Below are 19766 nucleotides of genomic sequence, written 5' to 3'. Positions count from 1 at the left end.
AGTTGGTGACGAATCTCTCCCAGTGTGTACTAGACTCCCTGTCTCATATGATTATTACCCCCACCCCACCCCCGTAGCTTGACCCATTATATCCGTATACAAAAGGGTAATTGAAAAACCCTTCGTACCAGTCATCATAACTTTCTTCCACTATGTGCTTTTTTTTAAAGAGCCTCCATCCCAAAGTTCACTGGAACTTTAAAGAAACTTTAAAACAATAATTATCCTGTGGCTAAGCTCTTTTTCCATATTTTTGTGATTGTGGACGTATATTCTTCTGGGAAGGTACACGTTTGGTAATTACTCAAAACAAATATTAACTTAAAAACTGACTCGGTAACAAGCATTGGAGAGCTGCTGATAGTATATAACATTGTGAGAAACGGATCCCACTGAAGTAGCATAGATTTTGAAATAGAGGTAATTTCTCACTAAAATAATAAAAGACTTCTAGCTAGAAGTCTTTTATTCCCATCTGAAAGCACACAAATTCGTCCAACAAGGGTGTTTTTTCTTTCATCATTTTCTCCCAACTCCGATGACCAATTGAGCTCAAATTTTCACAGGTTTGTAATTTTATGCATATGTTGAGATACACCAAGTGAGAACACTGGTAATTGACAATTACCAAAAGTGTACCTTCCTTTTAAGTGTGTTTCCTGTCTTTGATTGGACGGTCTTGTAAGGAGCATGGTTTCCTTTTAAACCGGTGTTTGTTTTTTTAGTGTTGATGCCTTTACTTCTTAAAAATGATACACCTTTTGCCTTGGGGCTGTGTTTTTCACTTTAGAGCAAACAGACAAATCTTTCTCCAGAAGACGACCACAGACTATTGATCGAAACCAACGGTTCTTTTCTTTTAGAGATTATCATTACATCGTGTTACCGCAAAATTTTACTTTATCGTATTTTAACCGTGCAGAGTTCCAAATCCTACTCATGTGCAAACCTTTGCATGACGTCAACATTATACTTGTCTTGGAGGCGTTTTTTTTGTAGACCGCAGCGAGGGGTTTTGTGCTGTAACACTGCCAATTTCTGTCTTGACACGCATTCCACTTTTGAAAGATTATTTCAAAAAGGAAAAGAAAGTCCGAATTGGACGGGAATGCACGGTTACATAGTTGCTTCTTAGAAAATGACGTCATAAACGCGTATTATGAAGAAGTCCATAGAGAAAGCAAGCTTGCGAGCTCCTTAACACTTGGAGACCTCACAACATACAAGGACATATTGACACAAAAGATCAACAGGATTTTGGTAGAAAAAGAGGGACACAGACAACAACAACACCAGACTGACTAATTGGTCTTATGTGTTATTTGCATGAGTCTTGTATGTGAGTCTTGTCACTGTACATCGGATACTTACCCCCCCCCCCCTTCAATGTGTGCATACCTCTGTGAAAATAGTAAACCGGAACTGCAAATCCCGAGAAAATAGTTGATTGGTCATCCGCCGGTATCTGTCAAAAGTAGCCCCCTGATGAGAGAACAATATTATTCACTTCCAATTCTGGCGAGATCCTCAAATCCCGTGAAATAGAAATTGAATTTGTGCCGACCAAGGTCGGATTATACGAATGGTTGTCGAGCGTTGACTAGTGGGTCAACGTGGATGGAGGGCTGGTTTGGGTAGGACACGTGATTAATGCCCCCCTCCCCACAGACAATGGTGTAATCGGTATCATTGGTAGAATTACTAGAACGAATGAAAAGTTTATGTGGATTTAAAAGTTGTCACTTGAAGTGAAAAGTGTGACTTGAGGGGGGGGGGGGGGTGTGGGGGTTCTGCCCATTATGACCAACATGACCATGTTCATCACGTAGTATACCATTTCGTCGAAATCTTTAGTGACGTCAGTGCCGGATTTACTTCCGTATTAAAGTCCACGAGAGATTCCTTAATCCGGTTTGGCTCGAGAACTTGTTTCATAAATTTTGTATAAAAGAGAAAGTTCGTCCATTGAAATTGTACATTAAAATTGTATAATTTAAGCGTCTTCAATCTTGAGTCAGTCTACGCTGTTTGTTGTATAAGCGTGTTTCTGCAGGAAGAAAAAAACCGTGCAGTAAAATCCTTGTAAAAGTAAAAGTTTTCCTGATCGTTTATTATAGGTATGTATACAAGATTATTATAAGATTTTACGACCTCAATGTTTAGGTTTTTGACATAACTTCATGTAAATATTATTTTTTTTTTATTTGTCATGAAACACATTTCATAGGATATTTCATAGGATATTAGGCCTGTGTAATTAGCCCGTTTCCCTTTAAACTGATGACCTACCAAGGATCACGTGTTCTAACGGAAGCCTCGTGATGGCGTAGATAGAATTTCCCTCAAAGGATATGAATTTGTAGGCCACTCAGCAAAGTTTGCTATTGTAGTTGCGTTTCTTCTTGTATTCTTATATATGTTAACCCAATGAACTCTGATATTGGATTTATTTACTCGCTGTTATTACTGCAGCCGTTTCTGAAAAATTAATTGGCTCCACCGAAAGGCAACAGTCCTAGATAGGCCCATACATACCTAAACACAATAGGTCTCAATGTATGTTTCTATTTACATGGACAGCCCATATTAGTCTAATCAAATATTTACACACGGTGTTAGGTTGTAAACAACAAACTCCTCTCTTTACGATAGATTTAATCAACATATGTTTCATTTGTTATCAATCTCGAATTGGTCTTTCGGATAGTCCGAAGGTTTACAAAACAGTTGTTGGCTTGAAATGTATAGCAAGTATAAAGGTTGTGTACAATTACCACTTCTCAGTTTAAGCATACTGTAATCATTTGATGATATTATCTACAGCTATCATGTTTCGCCACTGCCTGGGTGTCGCGTGTGTTTTGATAGCCGCTTTGCTTTCATGTCTTTCCAACCCGGCTGATTCGGCGCCGTATCACCTCGCCATACTGGACGAAGAGCTGGAGTCGGATGATTTGATCAATTTTGAAACAAACTTAAAGGTATAGTTTCTTAACTAAGGGGAAGTTTCTAAGTACTCACTTAAAAACTTCAAAGTTGTTTTAGTTTGATTGTGTATGTACCCAACTAAAAATCTTTATAAGATTCTACACTTTGTACTGGCCGGAGTCTTGTCCATTTCCTTATAAATTATACGCGAGACATTTTCTCACAAACACAATAGGCCTAGTTCTTGAGTGTTAAGATTTGGACGAAACAAAACCAAAGAACATCGTGACTCCAAAGCCACAAATGCGCACACGTATCGCATATTGTCACAGTCCCAAATCAGTATCGCAGTCGAGTACTTTCGGCGAGGAAACAGGTACCGCTGAACACCAGGATGGCCTAGTACATGTAGTACTATGGTACTAGTACCTGGGCAGTTCGAGTATTATAGTGTCCAGGTATTATAATAACTGAGTACCAAGTCAAGCAGCCGAATACCAAATACTTTGATCTTCGAGTGCGAAAACGAGTAGTTTACAAAACAAAGACTGCAACGTGAGGTTCAACAATTTTTCACTTTGACCATAATAATGTGCTTATGATTATCATATAAACATGTACATAATGGCAATTGCCATTATATTTGTGACAGATCTTTGGTGCAAGACTTTCTCGTTTTCCTCACGCACAGCGCGGCCAACAGTCACCAACAGCGCCCGTACCGCCTTATACACTCACCCGGACTTAGCCAACGAACTGCCCTGCGAGAAACGGTCTTGCACCAAGACTTTGTTTCTAGCGCACTGAACTTGGGAACTTACGAGACTTACGTGCAGAGCGGTATTAACTCCCAACGCAATGCATTATCATGGCGTTGATTTCGGTGAAGAAGCATTGACCTTGAAGGCCAATAAGAGAGCAATAGTTGGGTCTTTGGCATTGAGCCAGTTGGACTAATGTATGTTTCGTTAAAGTTAGCATGTGGTCGTTTTGAAAGTCGAAGTGTTTGTAGTTATTTTCTGACAAAAGATATTCGCTCCTTAAAAGGTATGGACCTAAGGTACCCAGTCTACAAGAGACAACACACACGCATAGCGAGAAAGATAAAACTGTGTTTAGTTAAAAAATGACGTCATTTCTGCGACTTTTGAATGGAGCATTAATAGTCACAAAATGTTGTCAAACAGCAAAGTATTTGGATTGGAGTTGCTAGAAGTATCGTAGTTGAGACGGTTGGATATCTCATGCGGGGGGGGGGGGGGGAGCTAGCTTTCTAAACTCGGTGTGCTACCACCGCGAGTGAACAGCGTTCTCCCAATTTAATAGATGTTAAATTTACATCAGGAATAATATAAAGAACATTCCTTTTTTGGGTGTGTGTGTGTTAGCAATGTATACTCAGTTCTTTACACGAGTTCTATGAAAAATCACAGGCATTATACTCGGGTGGGATATTCGAACCCACGAACTTTGCAATTCTAGAGCAGTGTCATATCAATGTCCCAAACTGACCGTTTCGATCTGGTCTCAGAAACAGCCCGTGGTGGGTGTAGAAAGAGCGAAATTGTCCCGATCGCAATATTTTTGTTTATAGGCCTATAGTATAGAATTGCCTGCCTCATAAGATTCCTGATTTGTTTTGATTCCCTTTTGATGATACAACACAACAATTCCCATTGAAAAACACTACCACAGTGGCAATTTGATGTACACCCCAAAAATGTGTCCTGATCTGGTCTCAGAAACAACATGTTGTAGCTAAACAAAGAGAGAATTGTTATAAACAATAAACTTTTTATTATTACATTGTAGCGTGATGAACGAGCTGCAGGTAGTGGAAGTGGAAGCGGGTCTGGAAGTGGAAGTACAAGTGGAAGTGGAGCTGGGACTACTGGAAGTGGAGGTGGTTATGTATCGACCCAAAACACCCACAATGTATTTACGGATATAGACACGGTTAGATTTGATTTTCCCTACAACCATCATTCACATAAGTCAACTGAATTGCTTAAAGTAGTGTCCGAAAAAAAGAAAAATTAAAACAATTTAAGAAACCAGCTGTTGTGCTAACAGTCTTCATCGTGAAAAATAAATAGTTCCAAAGGATGTATCTTTTATACTTGAAAAGCCATCGGGTGGATTTTGCGTTGTTGGTGGATGTTTGAATGTCATTTTAAAGGAGATGTATACACGTTTGGTATATCACTCTTAATTTTATTGGCTATAAAAACCTTTAATAAGTCTACAGCAGCCTTCAAAAGTATAAGCATAATTATAAACATTTCCCATTTAAAGCCATAATACACTTTCGGTAAACAGTATTGTCCAAGTCCCACACTTCGTGTATCACAACTTATTATATAAAACAACAAACCTGTGAAAATTTAGGCTCAATCGGTCATAGGAGTCGGGAGAAAATAACGGAAAAACCTACTCTTGTTTCCGCGCGTTTCGCCGTGTCATGCCATGTGTTTAAAATGAATCCGTAATTCTCGCTAACGAGAATTTATATTGTTTTACCGTTTTCTCAAAAAGTAAAGCATTTCATGGACTAATATTTCATGAGAAGTCTTTCACCATTGCCTTCTGTAAACCCTGTAAATTATTTGTAAATCTGTGAACTTTTTTTCTTTTTTTCCTGTACCGAAAGGGTCCAATGGCTTTAAAATATATCACTTATTGTTACCCCCCCCCTACACTTTAATCTTAAAAAACGTGTTCCAGTTACGGATCATTTTTCCTTCATGGACATGATCGCTCCCGATTTTCGCTGATTTGATTTCGAGACATCACAATTAGATTTTTAGGTCTCGATCGAAACCAAGCTTCTGAAAGCTCACAAGTTCGTGTGACAAGGGTGTTTTTTCTTCCATTATTATTTCGCAACTTTGACTACCAATTGAGCTAAAATTTCCACAGGTTTGTCATTTTATGCATAAAATATTGAGATACACCAAGTGAGAAGACTGGTCTTTGACAATTACCAATAGTGTCCAGTGTCTTTAAAACAACAATCGAACGGTAAGATTCCAAAAAACAAAAGTATACGTCCCCTTCAATGATATTTGTCAGCTATCATAAAAAAAAACACAGTTAGTGATTTTTTTGTCTTCATAAGAAGATAATAACTTTGTATACACGACACAGGTACCAGTCACTACCAAGCAACCAATTATTCCCTTACGTATACACCGTCTCCATGTGACGTCATCAGTCACGGCTCGATTCGCCAAGACCGTGGTCACGAGTCACGTGGTCAACCCGGCCAATCAGAGTCAAGAGGTCAACTTCTACAGCGAGCTGCCTGACGAGGCTTTCATATCGGGATTTTTAATGTGAGTTCAACTTTTGTTGTATTCCTACACAAATTTCCCGCAGTCACTTTAATGATAACAAGAACAATCCACATGAAACAGTTGCAATAACTTTGAACTGGTATTTAGATCAAGTTGTGTATAAACCAGGGAGAGTTAAAGGAAATGCCTCAAAGTGTTTATTTGCTCTACAACATAACAGACAATCGTTGTACTTGTTTGACTTACGTAAGTTTAAAACCCAATTAATCAACTTGGATCTCAGAAGTCGAACGTATATAAGAAATAATTTTGCTGAACTTGATAAACTGACCTTATGGCTACGTAATCAATGACCGAATCTTCGAGGTCAATAGGTTACACTTGGTTTTCAACAGTTTGTTTTCTTTCCGCGTAGTGAGGTGGATGGCAACGTGTATTACTCTACGGTTGACGAGAAAGAAAAGGCGCAGAAAGCGTACGACGATGCGAAAAAGCGCGGCCAGACTGCGGGCCAAGTCAAACAAACGTGAGTAAGAGCCTTTTTGTCAAACATGTGCCCTATAGAGCTGCTAAGCACATACATTTGCTTAGCATGAAATTTCATCCTTGATAAAAATAAGATTACCAACCAAATTTTACACGTTATTTTTAGAATAAGCAAACAACAGCTGAATAACAAGCAATATGCACCAAATGGAAATTTGGGAGATAATCCTTTTTTTATCAAGAAAGAAATCTCATGCTAAGCAAATTGTTGTGCTTAGCAGTTCTATGAAGTTGGGCCCTGGACAATCCTTTTTTTATCAAGAAAGAAATTTATTGCTGAGCAAATGTTTTGTGCTTAGCAGCTCTATGAAATTGGGCCCTGGACGTGGCCATAGTCACCAATTGAGAGCAGTCTGTTTTTTACACTAAGCTTCAATATTGTATAATGGTTGTTGTACATTAACTTTGAAATCATCTTTATTTATCCGCCTTGAGAAAAAAACTAATTTTCACGCATACCGCCCTCTGGTGTTTTACAGATCGGAGAAGAAGAATGACTTCACCATATCAATCAACGTTGAAGGTGGAGGCACGCTGTCGTTTAATCTGACCTACGAAGAGCTCCTTAAACGTAAAAACGGTTACTTTGAGAACCCTATCTTCATCTCTCCCGGTCAGGTAAGAAAGGGTTAATGTTGAAATTATAGACCTCGCTAGGCTCGAACCGCGGAAGTTCAATGTGTGTTCACACTTACTAACCTTTGTAACGATTTATCAAACTTGAGGAACTAAAGAGTCGCTCCTAATCTATTTGGCTGGGGGGGGGGGGGGGGCGCCTGTCTGAAACTGGTGTACATTACTTTTGATGAGTTTGTACTTCTCATTTTCATTACTTTGAGAAAACTGTAGCGACCCATTGGTTGTATATCATTGTTTGTTTTCCCTCCACCACATTGCAGCCAGTTGAGCATCTCACTGTAGACGTACACATCAACGAACCTCAGGGCCTCGACGAAAGTAAGTTGGATTTCTTTTTGGAGGAGAGATCCTCATCGACTGGCAACCACAGGGAGGTAGTGCGCCCTCATTGGGCAGAGATGAAACAACTTTACCGTGACCGTGTCCACGTGCAGTTTCATCCGGACAGGGAGGAGCAAAAGCTCGTTTCCCCCGATGGCATAATGGGTAAATTCATTGTGCGGTATGACGTCATCCACGGACAAAACGCTGGGAAAATCGAGGTGTGTATCACATTGATATAAAAAAGCCTTTAAACTGAAAGACTTCGTCAAACCCATTTTTTTTCTTTAGGTTTTTCAAGCTCATACAATGAAGCGGCTTCGTTTTAGGCTTCTTCGTACGAGGTTGGAAATCCGACCCCACGGTTCCAAGTACTGTATAAAATCAAATCCCTAGTACCTTGCCAGTACATGTATCAATGCAGTTCGTTTTCGTCCAACGCACCCTAATTCATAGCGGACCGGTGCTTGCGTATAAGAGCCTTGGACAAGGGTACCCTGGAGCCAGTTTTAGGCATCTTAAAGCCAGTGGACACCCTCGGTAAACAGTGTTGTCCAAGGCCCTCACTTCGTGTATCACAACTAATATATAAAATAACAAACCTGTGAAAATTTAGGCTCAATCAGTCATCGGAGTCGGGAGAAAATAACGGGAAAACCCACCCTTGTTTCCGCACGTTTCACCGTGTCATGACATGTGTTTACTATAAATCCGTTAATTCTCGATGTCGAGAATTGATAATTGTTTTAACGTTTTCTCAAAAAGTAAAGCATTTCATGGAATAATATTTCAATGGAAGTCTTTCACCATTACCTTCTGTAAACCCTGTTAGTTATTTGTAAATCTGTGAACTTTTTATTATTTTTTCTGTTCCGAAAGTGTATAATGGCTTTAAAGTGCACAAATTTGTGTAATAACAAGTTGGTTTTTTCATTGTTCTCCTGCAACTTCGATGACCAATTGAGTCTAAATTTTCACAGATGTTATTTTTTTGCATATGATGGGATACACCAAGTGAGCATACTGGTCTTTGACATAATACCAAAAGTGTCAAGTGCCTTTTAATCACCTGTGACATTTTTTGAATCTGCAGATTGTCAACGGCTATTTCGTGCATCACTTTTCCCCGGATGGCTTTTTGCCCATGCGCAAGAACGTCGTGTTTGTCCTCGACACGAGTGGTTCCATGAGTGGATTCAAAGAAAAACAAATGAAGGAAGCCATGGCAACCATTTTACCGGACTTACGGGAGCAAGACAACTTTGGGATTGTGTTCTTCGAATCGACAACAAGATCTTGGAAAGAGCACTTAGTGCCTGCAAATAAATCAAATATTGAAGACGCAGCAATCGCAGTCAACGGTGTACGTGCCTGGGGAGGTTGGTACCCATGTTGTCTCTTAACCCTCAGATGAGCCGACGGGTGCACGGCCCTTCCATTACAAAACAGCCTAACTCGAAAATGTTGGTTTCTTGTGTTTTATCATTTCCGGGTAAACTGGTTGGTGTTTTTCCATTTCAAAGAATCAAAGCACGCGTGGTGCTCAGAACTACAACAAATTTTTAGCAATTGGCCTGCGGATGGTAAGTCTGCTGTCACCTAGCGTTCAAAAGCGTTACAATAATTATAACGGATTATTGTTTGTTCTTGTTGGTTCAAAATTAAGTGTTTTACCCTAAATTAACCACAGGTACTAATCTTCACGGGGGAGTAATGGACTCTATCACCTTATTAGAAGACGCTGAAAACAACGAGATATCAACCACAGGTGTGTTCTCTCTCATCATCATGCTGACCGACGGTTCGCCCTCTGCCGGCATCACGAACTTCGAAGCCATCAAGACTAGCATCCGCGAGAGGTTGAACGGGAGGTATTCTCTCTTCTGCCTGGGTTTTGGGCACAACTTGAACTACGAGTTCTTGGAGCAGTTGTCCCTGCAGAACAGCGGACTCGCCAGGACGATCTACGTTGAAGCCGACGCTGGGCTGCAGCTGGTGGGCTTCTACAACGAGGTAGCCACCCCACTGTTGTCGAATATTGAGGTAAAGTACGGGGACAACCTAGTTGAGATTAACAGCATCTCCCAGACCATGTTCCCTTCATACTTCTCCGGGACCGAGTTGGTGGTGGCAGGCAAGTTGGCTGTCGGTGATGATCTGCCTAATGTTTTGACATGCGTAGTGACGGCGGATACGGAGGGTGAGCAGATTCAACTTCAACTTGATACTGACATCAAGGTTCGTATACTACACTGTATTCTGAAAAACTTCTATAGATGATCATTTGTTATGATTACATTATGTTATTATGTTACAAGACTCATTCAAGTTTTTTTTTTCATCATTTAAAATTATGCTGGTACTGCTTTAACTACTAAACAAACACACTCCTTGGTATTGTTTGGTTAGCTGTTTACAAACTGTGTCAGCTAGAAGTCAAAACTCTTGTTTGTGGTGTCATGAAAACTTGCCTTAAAGACAACCTCGTTCTCATATTGAAATTTAATATAGAAGGAGAGCGAATCAGTCTTGAGCCCGCACGCCGTGGACGACTTCGCTCAGAGACTATGGGCCTTCCTCACCATCAAGGAACTACTGAGCAAGCGCATTGCGGCCGACGGGAGCGCTGAAAAGGCCTCACTGACAAAGAGGGCGCTAGATCTTTCTCTCAAGTATCACTTTGTGACTCCACTGACGTCACTGGTGGTGGTGAAACCGGAAGAGGTCACCGCAGATGATGTCGAGATTCTGCCACCTGCATCGGCTCATGAAACGTCGAGTAAGTTTCGTGCCATGGCAATCATCAAAGGCAAAGTGTCAATGATTTTTTGAACAAATCGATTGTTTCAATCATAATAATAATAGATACATCCATAACATGTAAATAATTGATTTTCAAAGGTTGTAACTTCGATGACAAAATACATTCCAAACTTTTAAAGATTTCATATGCTTGGAATTATTTTGTTGAGATACACCATTAAGAATATTAATAAATAATAATAATAATAAGACCTGTAATACGCACATATCCACCCTGCTGGGTGTTCTTGGTAATTACCCAAAGATGTCCAATGTCTTTAGTATGGACGCCAATAACAACTCAAAACGAACATTAATGCGTTTTTCTAAATAGGTTACGTCATCCCACCACCGGTTTCATCGAAAGGAAGGCAAGGTTCGCCCATGTTATGTAAGTGTTAAGCTTAACCTCTAAATTACTTTGAAATCAAAATCCTCTTGTAAAACCTACAGTGTGAGATGTTATAGCGCCCTCTGTTGATAAGTGTGGTCCATGTCATGTTTTGTTAAGGATGGCATCCGTTTTGGTTGTTTTGAAATACATAAAAGTATAACATGAAATCAGTATGTCAACGTCATTAGTATTAATTTGAATTGCCACTTGCGTGTTTGAGTGTGCGATGTTTTTTTAAGCAACTTTCCGAGCGGGGGGTACTTGGTTGGGCATACTGAGACTAAATGAATATGTTTTTTTTTTTTTTTTTTTCTTTTTTTTTTTTTGGGGGGGGGGGTGTGTTCGATAGTGATTTGTACATAAATTCACAGTATTTGTTTGTGTTATCACACAATGCATAACGGACAAGTAGTACCTCCACCACCTTTTGCACCTGTGGCACCGGTAGCACCTGTGACAGCACACTTGAGTGTGGACAGCGACCCTCATTTCATGGTGCACGACACACGTGACAACCTTACCGTCTGCTTCGACATAATGGGCACCCCTGGTGACGTCATTAGTCTGGTCCACGATCCAATATTAGGTGAGTGTAATATTTTATCATGAGTATGTAAAGTGGTTTAGTCAGGTAATGACTTTCGAATTATGCCGTAAAAAAGAGGTGAACTTTAATATCAATTTCATTTGAAAGGATAATTGCAATCTGAGCAAGGTGGACAAGGCTGGTTAGATCTTGCTGTTCTTCTCACTATTATTCGTGCAAAGGCAGATCAATAGTAATGTGCCGCACATAAGTGTTGCTGTTTGATTGGTTGAACATGCGTTGTCATACTTTATTTTGCCATGTATACTGTTACGAAACTCTAAAATCCAGTATACGAGTCATTTGATAAAATATAGGAGTCCTATATTTATAACTATAGGACGTTTGGGACGCTTCGCATCTTCTACGCTTTTCGGGTTCCTACTATTATTATATTTACAATGAATAACATGCATCGACTGCGTAACACATCATAGTGCGAAGCTTGTCGATCATGATTGAGGTATTTACATAGTCCACCCCATATAGCTCTATTGCGATTTTTTGTAATTATTTCTTTTCTATTTTGTAAAATAATTTAATTGATCTTTCTCAGGAATTGATGTCAATGGTCACTTAGCAAGCCCCTATCGCGATTATGACCTGTCGACAATGCCGACACCAACAATATTCGACAGTCTGTCGATGTCTCTAGCCGGCCATCAAATCCTCATCAATGCAGATATTGTTACCATCGGGTCGACTCTGTCGATGAAGTGGGAGGCAGACTGGGACGCGAGTCTGGACGAGGGTGTACACATTAGCGCAAGAGACCAAAAGTATCTGACCGTCCGTTTGGGAAAAGGCATCACGCTTGTTGTGTACCGTCACGATGTAGCGCGCCACCACGCGCTCAAAGTGGATTACTTTGGCCTGTACATTGAAGATGGGGGAGGATTTTCGCACCAAGTACATGGTATCATCGGTAAGCCTACAAATCATTGAAAAATAACAATATCTGCCAAAGAGGGGTTCAAAGGTCAAACTGAATGTTTTTGCTCTACATTTCCAATAGAGTCCTCATGAAAGTAGGGAAAATTACAAGACGTAAACTTGACATTAAAATGGTGTAAGAAATAATATTATTTGACACTCCTTAAAAACTTAACTAACGTCATCGGACACATGTCTGTACATCAGTGAAAAGGTCAAATTCAAAGACATTTTGGTTTAGTATTGGCAAAACTCAAGAAGGAATTAAAAATGCTCTGTACAAAAAAGGACATAGCTGTATTATTTGAAATGTGATGTCATTTCACACCATTTTATTGTGAGATTAAAGACTAATTTATTGAGTAATTTCTCCCCTTTTCATTAGGACTCTATCTATTGGCAAATAAGTGGATCACAAAACCTGAATTTGACATTGTAGCTCCCGTTTAAAATGTTGCGGCTTTACCTTCGAGGGAGAGCCTCCCTCCCTCTCCTTCCCACCCGGCCCTTCCCACCCCACACACACGGAAAAAGGGACAAGCACATTAAAACAAAACCTATGCCTACTATACTCCTTTAACATTAATGTCAACTTAAGTTACTTACTGTACTGATGATTTTATCTTGACAGGCCAATTTGAACGCAGAGAGCTACGTCTGGATATGGACTCCGTAACTGTAGATGAAGACTTCCAGGTCAAAGGTTACATCAAGGCAAACAACAAACTTATCGAAGCTATCCAATCGGAGAGGAGAAATCTCTTGACGGACATAGTCTGGACGTGTTGGTACGTAGATAACGACGCGTACGGACTGGTTGATGGCAACTTAACCGACTACGTGGTTAATAAGTAGGGAGTTAAAACTTTGCTTTGCGGGTTTACAGACCTTCAAATAAGCCATTTGGAGGTATGGTGGCCGGACACAGAAGGCTATAACACTATTAGATTTGGGTCAATCTAATCATATTCACTCAAACCAAACAGTGCATTGCCACAGTGCTCACCATTTTTTCAAAAAGGCTTATTGCAACGTCACAGTTTTTTGCCAACCGATGTTATAAAACTATAGAAAGCTATCAAATGTAAAAGTAAAACAAAACCACACTTTGTAACAATAATACAAAAAATATTCAACATCGTTTAGGCTGGGTTTTTTTTTTTTAAACAATGCAAGCAATCATGGGAGATATTTTATCTTACTGAAAGTTTGCAGAAAATGTTGAATTTTGTTGAAATGTTATGTTAACACGATCGCAAGTTTTATTCTGCACTCATGCCGTCCATGCCAACCAGCGCGGTTTGTTTATCAACATGATTAGAAAGATGGGACGTGAGGTGGCAGTGTAAGCACTTTATGTTAAATCCACCCAAAGAGCTATGGATCCACCATATAAACTGACAAACCTGTAGAAGCTTGGGGTCGATCAGCCATCTGGGTCACGAGAGAATAGTGAAAAACCAATTACAAATTTTGCATTGCATCGATGCCAAAACAAAAATGAATAAAACGCTCCCTGAGTATCGCGCGAAATTAGATTATTTATTTCTACCATCATCATCATACTGTGTAAGTTTTATGTAAATCTGTGATCTTCACGATTTGTGTTTCTTACCAATTCTGTAACGTTCAATTATTAATCTTAAATTCAGAGTATGTCAAAATTAATTCTTATGCTGCATGTAGTTTACTTCATGAATGAACTTGAAAGACATAAGTCAATAACATAAATATTGTAGTTTAGTTGTTAAACTAAGCAAATTCTTGCCGCTCTGTGCCGATTTCTCCGCGCCCTAAGTTTACCATCAATACACTAGTATCTAATTTTGCAACAGTCAAAAAAATGAAGAAGTTTAATGTTTACAGTATGGTTTTAGCAAAACTGCATTAATTTATCTCGGAAGTGTTCACTATTGGACTTGAACTCAAAACTGAGTTTGGATTATGTATCTGTTTATGTCACTGCAGCATGCACTACACACGTCTACTCATTATTTATCTAGCTACTTTAAACAGCACAAGTTGCTGCATATATAATGAGCGTTTCAAATAACGCGCGCGCCGTGCTATTTTTAGACTCAGCTATCGCACATGCTTCTTCAAGAACAGGGCAGGCCCGGCCTGCTGGTGGATAAGGGTTCAACCTATCTTGTTATACCACTGTGCAAATTATGAAGTTTGATTGGTCGAGAACCTATCACGTGCCGTGCAACAAATACGCATGTATCATGATGGCTAATGATACCGCGTAATGCACAGCGCGCCGGGTAACATGAAAAGTGATGTACACCCGGTGTACATCACCTTGATCGTTCCCGTCGTTGGTCGATTTCAAGCGCTGTGCGAAATAAACGCGGGTTCGATCAACAGGTGAAGAATTGTTTCTTGTTTGAACCGTTCGAACTATGCATTGCTCCGTCTTAATAATGTTTGAAGATGACAACAGAACTTCGAGAAGAGTAATAATAATGTTACCAAGGTATAACAAAACAATTGTTGCATGCTGTGACTGGGGTCCATGGGTTGTGTACACCCTCGGTGGCAAATGGCACCCTCGGCATCGCCTCGGGTGCCATTTTCCCCCTCGGGTGTACAAAACGCCATGGATCCCGTCACAGCGTGCAACAATTGTATAGTGGCACGAATTTTTCGTTTGCTCGTTTGACGAGCGAGCGTCTTTAATAGATCTACTTATTAATGAATTGAGGAGATCAGCAATGAAAATATTAATGATTGTGTACTGCCTCATTTATTGTAGGATGAAATCCTACACGTATATTAAAAAAAATTGTTATTAGCTTATTTTGCTTTGGAAATAAAATGCTGACAGTAAGATTATGCCATAAAAACCTTCTTTCTTTTGTCTTAAACTTCTTATTTGATTTCTTTCACTGAACCCCGGGAAATGGTAGACGTCGCTAATCTCTTGATTTACTTTGACGAGTACCGAAACTTACTTAGTAATACTTTAGCACTCGCGCTCCAGTACTTCTCGAGTACCACTTTGATAGTACAGGTACTCGTCGCAGAGAAAGTTTTAACACTCTGAAACTCTTACTTCGTGGGAAAAAAATATCGACAGCAAATAAAATAACAAAATGGTGAAAATCATGGAGATGTAAGTAAATGGTTTGAAACAAAAACCAAGAATGACCTCCCGATCTCCGAAGCTTTATACTGTACAGATCCATCAAGATCAATGAACCTAGTTTTGCATGAATGTCATAAGCACCTTTGTTGGTTTACTTTTTCCCCAAAACGGAAGCACCCGACAAGTACCCGACAACCTCGTACTCAGCTTCACAAGTGCACGACAACCTCGTTGTTAGCTTCACAAGTAGCAGACAATTTCGTATCTAGAACCATTAACGAGTCCAATTAAATGCTTCACTGACGCAATATTTAACATCCATTCTCTTCAGAGCTATTAATACATTTACTATTAATGTACCAAGAGAGATTAGGAAACGAAATACAGAGCTTCCATCTCAAGAAATCGAAGTGGGAAAACGGAGAAAAGCTTTAAAGACACTGGACACTATCGGTAATTGTTCAAGACCAGTCTTCTCACTTGGTGTATCTCAACATTATGCATCAAATGACAAACCTGTGAAATTTGAACTCAATTGGCCGTCGAAGTTGCGAAATAATGAAGAAAAAAAAACTCCTAGTCACACGATAAAATTGTATGCTTTCAGATGGTTGATTTCGAGACCTCAAAATCTAAATCCGAGGTCTTGAAATCAAATTCCAGGGGAAATTACTTCTTTCTCGGAAACTACGTTACTTCAGAGGAAGCCGTTTATCACAACGTTTTACACTATACCAACCTCTCCCCATTACTCGTTACCAAGAAAGGTTTTATGCTAATAATTATTTTGAGTAATTACCAATAGCGTCCACTGCCAAAAAGAAAAAAGAAAGAAAGATGTTTCATAAGAAACTGTTTTGATTTTTAAGAAAGCTTCTCCGTCAGCCCGCAGCAACACACATTGTTCTAAACGATGGAATATTTTATAGGCGTGAATATAAAAATAGGACTTTACTCAAAAACAAAACCGCAAAATACTCCGCCCAAAACGCTGTTTTGGGATGATACAAGTACTGTTTTCGGCAGAGTAAAATTATGTAAAGATTTTGTTCGAGTAAACATTTTATCAAATTTAAGGGGTATTTTTTGTGTTTGAAAACAAGACAGGTAAAACCAGTCTTATAGTCAACCAGCGTTGAATTAGCAACCTTCACCGCGCCGTAGTTTTACAATACACTAAAAACGCTCACAGTATTTGCAAATTACAAATGACTATGTTTCATACTGTACTTGCTAATTACTCAGAATGGCATCTTTATTAGTGTTCAAGATCACAATATCGTACCAGTACCAGATTAAAAACTGACAAATAAGTTTGTCGCTATTTTTATCCCAATGAACTACTCGAAACTACGTAACCCTCTTGAAGGGAAGGTACACTGTTGGTAATTGTAAAAGACCAGTGTTCTCACTTGGTGTATCTCAACATATGCATAAAATAACAAACATGTGAAAGTTTGAGCTCAACCGGTCATCGGAGTTTGGAGAAAATGATGAAAGAAAAAACCGCCTTGGACGAATTTGTGTGCTTTCAGATAGGAATAAAAGACTTCTAGAAGTATTTTATTTTTATATTGAGAAACTACCTCTTTTTCAAAAACTACGTTACTTCAGAGGGAGTCGTTTTCCACAATGTTTTATACTATCAACAGCTCTCCAATGCTAGTTACCAAGTCAGTTTTAAGGTAATTGTCTTGAGTAATAACCAAACGTGTACCTTCCCTTTAAAGCTACTTGGTTGGCCCGAAAGCTTAACACTGAGCCAACTCTGAGCCTGGCCGTTTACACAATTTTATTTAACACTCTCTATGAGAATTTTGAAAAATAACGTCATTCGATTTTATTATACAACATATGGGTCCAGACTTCCGTATATTTCCTGTATATTTGTATATGCCCCATACTATCTGGAATGTGACGACATTAAATTATTAGTATTATTATTATTACATTAACTTTGTTAAAACGATTTAAATAGCCATTGTGTTTGGTGCCCACCTTTCCAATACGAAGTTCTTCAACATCATAGTTTGATGTTTTACGATGTTGACGAACTTTGTATTAGAAAGTTATGCATCAAACACAATGGCGTTTAAACAGTTTTAGTGTGAAGCAATAGAAACTTACATTGTTTACCTCCGTAAAAGGTTCTGTACTATTTGAAGAAGAAGAAAAAAAAAACCTTAGTTGGACCTTGTGCACCCGTTTTATCCACTGAATGAAACAGTTTCGTTAATAAACTATTAGGCAACCTTTCATCTAAGTAAATAATTGGCTAACCCATAGTCCCATTATCACTCTAGCTCATTAGACCAAACGATGTATTGACGAAGTATTCCTACCAAGGCGCCATTGATGTACTTGCAGATTCCTACCAGGAAAAGGAATCAAAGCTGTACATGCCGTTTCGGCAAATGCAGCTCTTGTTTACACAGGTTCCTCCTTGGTAACTATAGCAACCCATGGAACCGCAGCATGTTGAGATGCCCGGCGAGCATCTGGTTCCTTGGGTTAGACATTGTTTACCGTACTGTAAATGAAAGTAGGAAATAATGATTCGTTGATGATGGCCGTGATGATGTCAATGCAACGACAACATAACGACAGTAACATGGACAGCGACAACGACAGCGTCAACGATAACGACATGGACAGCAACAATGACAAGAAAACGACACCGACAACGACAAAACAACAACAACAACAACGGCAAGACAGCGACATTGATAACGACAATGACAGCGACAGTGAGATGGACAGCGTCAACGACATCGACAACGACAGCGAAAGTGGCAGCAACACCAACACCAATACCAACAGCATCAACTTTTGTATTCTAGGTATACCGGTCATTCTCGGTGGTCTAGTTGGTATGAAACTACTCTAGAATTGCAAGGGTCGTGTGATCGAATCCCACCCGAGTCATATGGGAAAGTACAGAGCTAACAGAGTATACATAGCTATTACGCAGAGTCCCATTTAAAATCGCATTTTAAAAACACGTTCCGGGATTCTTGGTTTGGAGGGCGTGACCCGTATGGTCAGGATTAAACGGGTCACGCCCTCCAAACCTAGATGTTTTTACTCTAACCCGTGTCTGTTTTCTTTAGTACAACTTCGCTAAGCCCCGTTGGAATGTACACATTGTGTAAAACTCCACTTTTGGAATTCTTTTATTTGTGATTCTTAAGAATTTTGTAGAGAATAGAACACTTCTGCTCATGGTTGCGTAACGCGGGTTATGGTGTAGAATACATCTCCTTATCTGTCTACTTGGACGAGGCCGGGGTCTAACAGCAGAGCGCCATTACTTCGTTGTGTTTCAGCCTACTCCTTCACCCGCCCCGTCGGTAACTGTGGGTGAAACACAGTGCCATCCACCACCCTTATATGTGCTGAAGACTTGGTGAGTTCCGTATAATATGAAGTAAAAATCTGTTGCAATTTGTGGTATGTAGGCTACAAGTCGATTCGTGTTACCTAAATACTTCACTTGCTAGACATTATTTGCATGACCGAAGTTAAGCAATTACAATAATGTATACTTAATTAGTAACTTTAGACTCCGGATGTTCTCTACATTCAAGTTCGATGCCGAAAATTAAGAAAATTTCTTACGACTGTACAGGTCGAGTTTTTCCTAAGATATTTGACACAGCCGAATAACAATTACAAGTTTCTAGAGTGGTTCAATGGTCTTTCTGTTTTATATTTGTTGGCATCTGAGTTGGATCTTGTATATAATGTTTAATAAAAAAATAATAATAAAAAAAAGCAACCAAAATAAAACATCAACAAACAACAACCAAAAACCCACAGAAAACAACAATAACAACAACTACAACAACACGCAGCATTAACAATAATTAATAAACAGAAACAACGGCTAAAAAAACCAAAACACCAACAGCAACAACACCATTACCGAAAGGTAAAAATGCAAATTAAATACTGCAAATTGAAAGCACCAGCGTAGTAATTGCTAATTAAAAAACAGGTGATCCAAATCTAATGAAGGGTTAATAGAGCATGATATTAATTAAAACATACGATACAACCTAAAGATGTGTCTTGTATGAATAGACCAGAGTTTGAATTCCTCTGGGCTCCCATGATTCACGCTATACATACATAGCTTGTAATAACTACTTAAAATAAACTGTTTAAAAAAGTCGTCACCTTTGAGATTATGAAAGACCAATTTACTAGTGTGGACAAGTCGTTGCGTTG

At 39.3% G+C, this 19766-nt stretch overlaps 1 protein-coding gene across 1 annotated transcript; it reads left to right on the top strand.

Moving 5' to 3' along the window:
* The first annotated feature begins 1988 nt into the window (after positions 1 to 1988).
* On the top strand, positions 1989 to 15298 carry LOC139950731 (inter-alpha-trypsin inhibitor heavy chain H3-like). Its single transcript, XM_071949527.1, has 14 exons — positions 1989 to 2117; positions 2824 to 2981; positions 4741 to 4884; positions 6076 to 6263; positions 6640 to 6750; positions 7250 to 7388; positions 7670 to 7951; positions 8824 to 9109; positions 9421 to 9968; positions 10242 to 10509; positions 10867 to 10923; positions 11339 to 11512; positions 12069 to 12437; positions 13077 to 15298. The coding sequence occupies exons 2-14, from the start codon at positions 2829 to 2831 to the stop codon at positions 13298 to 13300; spliced, it is 2943 nt and encodes a 980-aa protein (XP_071805628.1). The 5' UTR covers positions 1989 to 2117; positions 2824 to 2828; the 3' UTR covers positions 13301 to 15298.
* Positions 15299 to 19766: the final 4468 nt, after the last annotated feature.

This window comes from Asterias amurensis, chromosome 2 (assembly GCF_032118995.1).
Source record: "Asterias amurensis chromosome 2, ASM3211899v1".
In the NCBI taxonomy this organism is placed as follows: Eukaryota; Metazoa; Echinodermata; class Asteroidea; order Forcipulatida; family Asteriidae; genus Asterias; species Asterias amurensis.
This window is presented reverse-complemented; position numbering and strand designations above follow the sequence as displayed.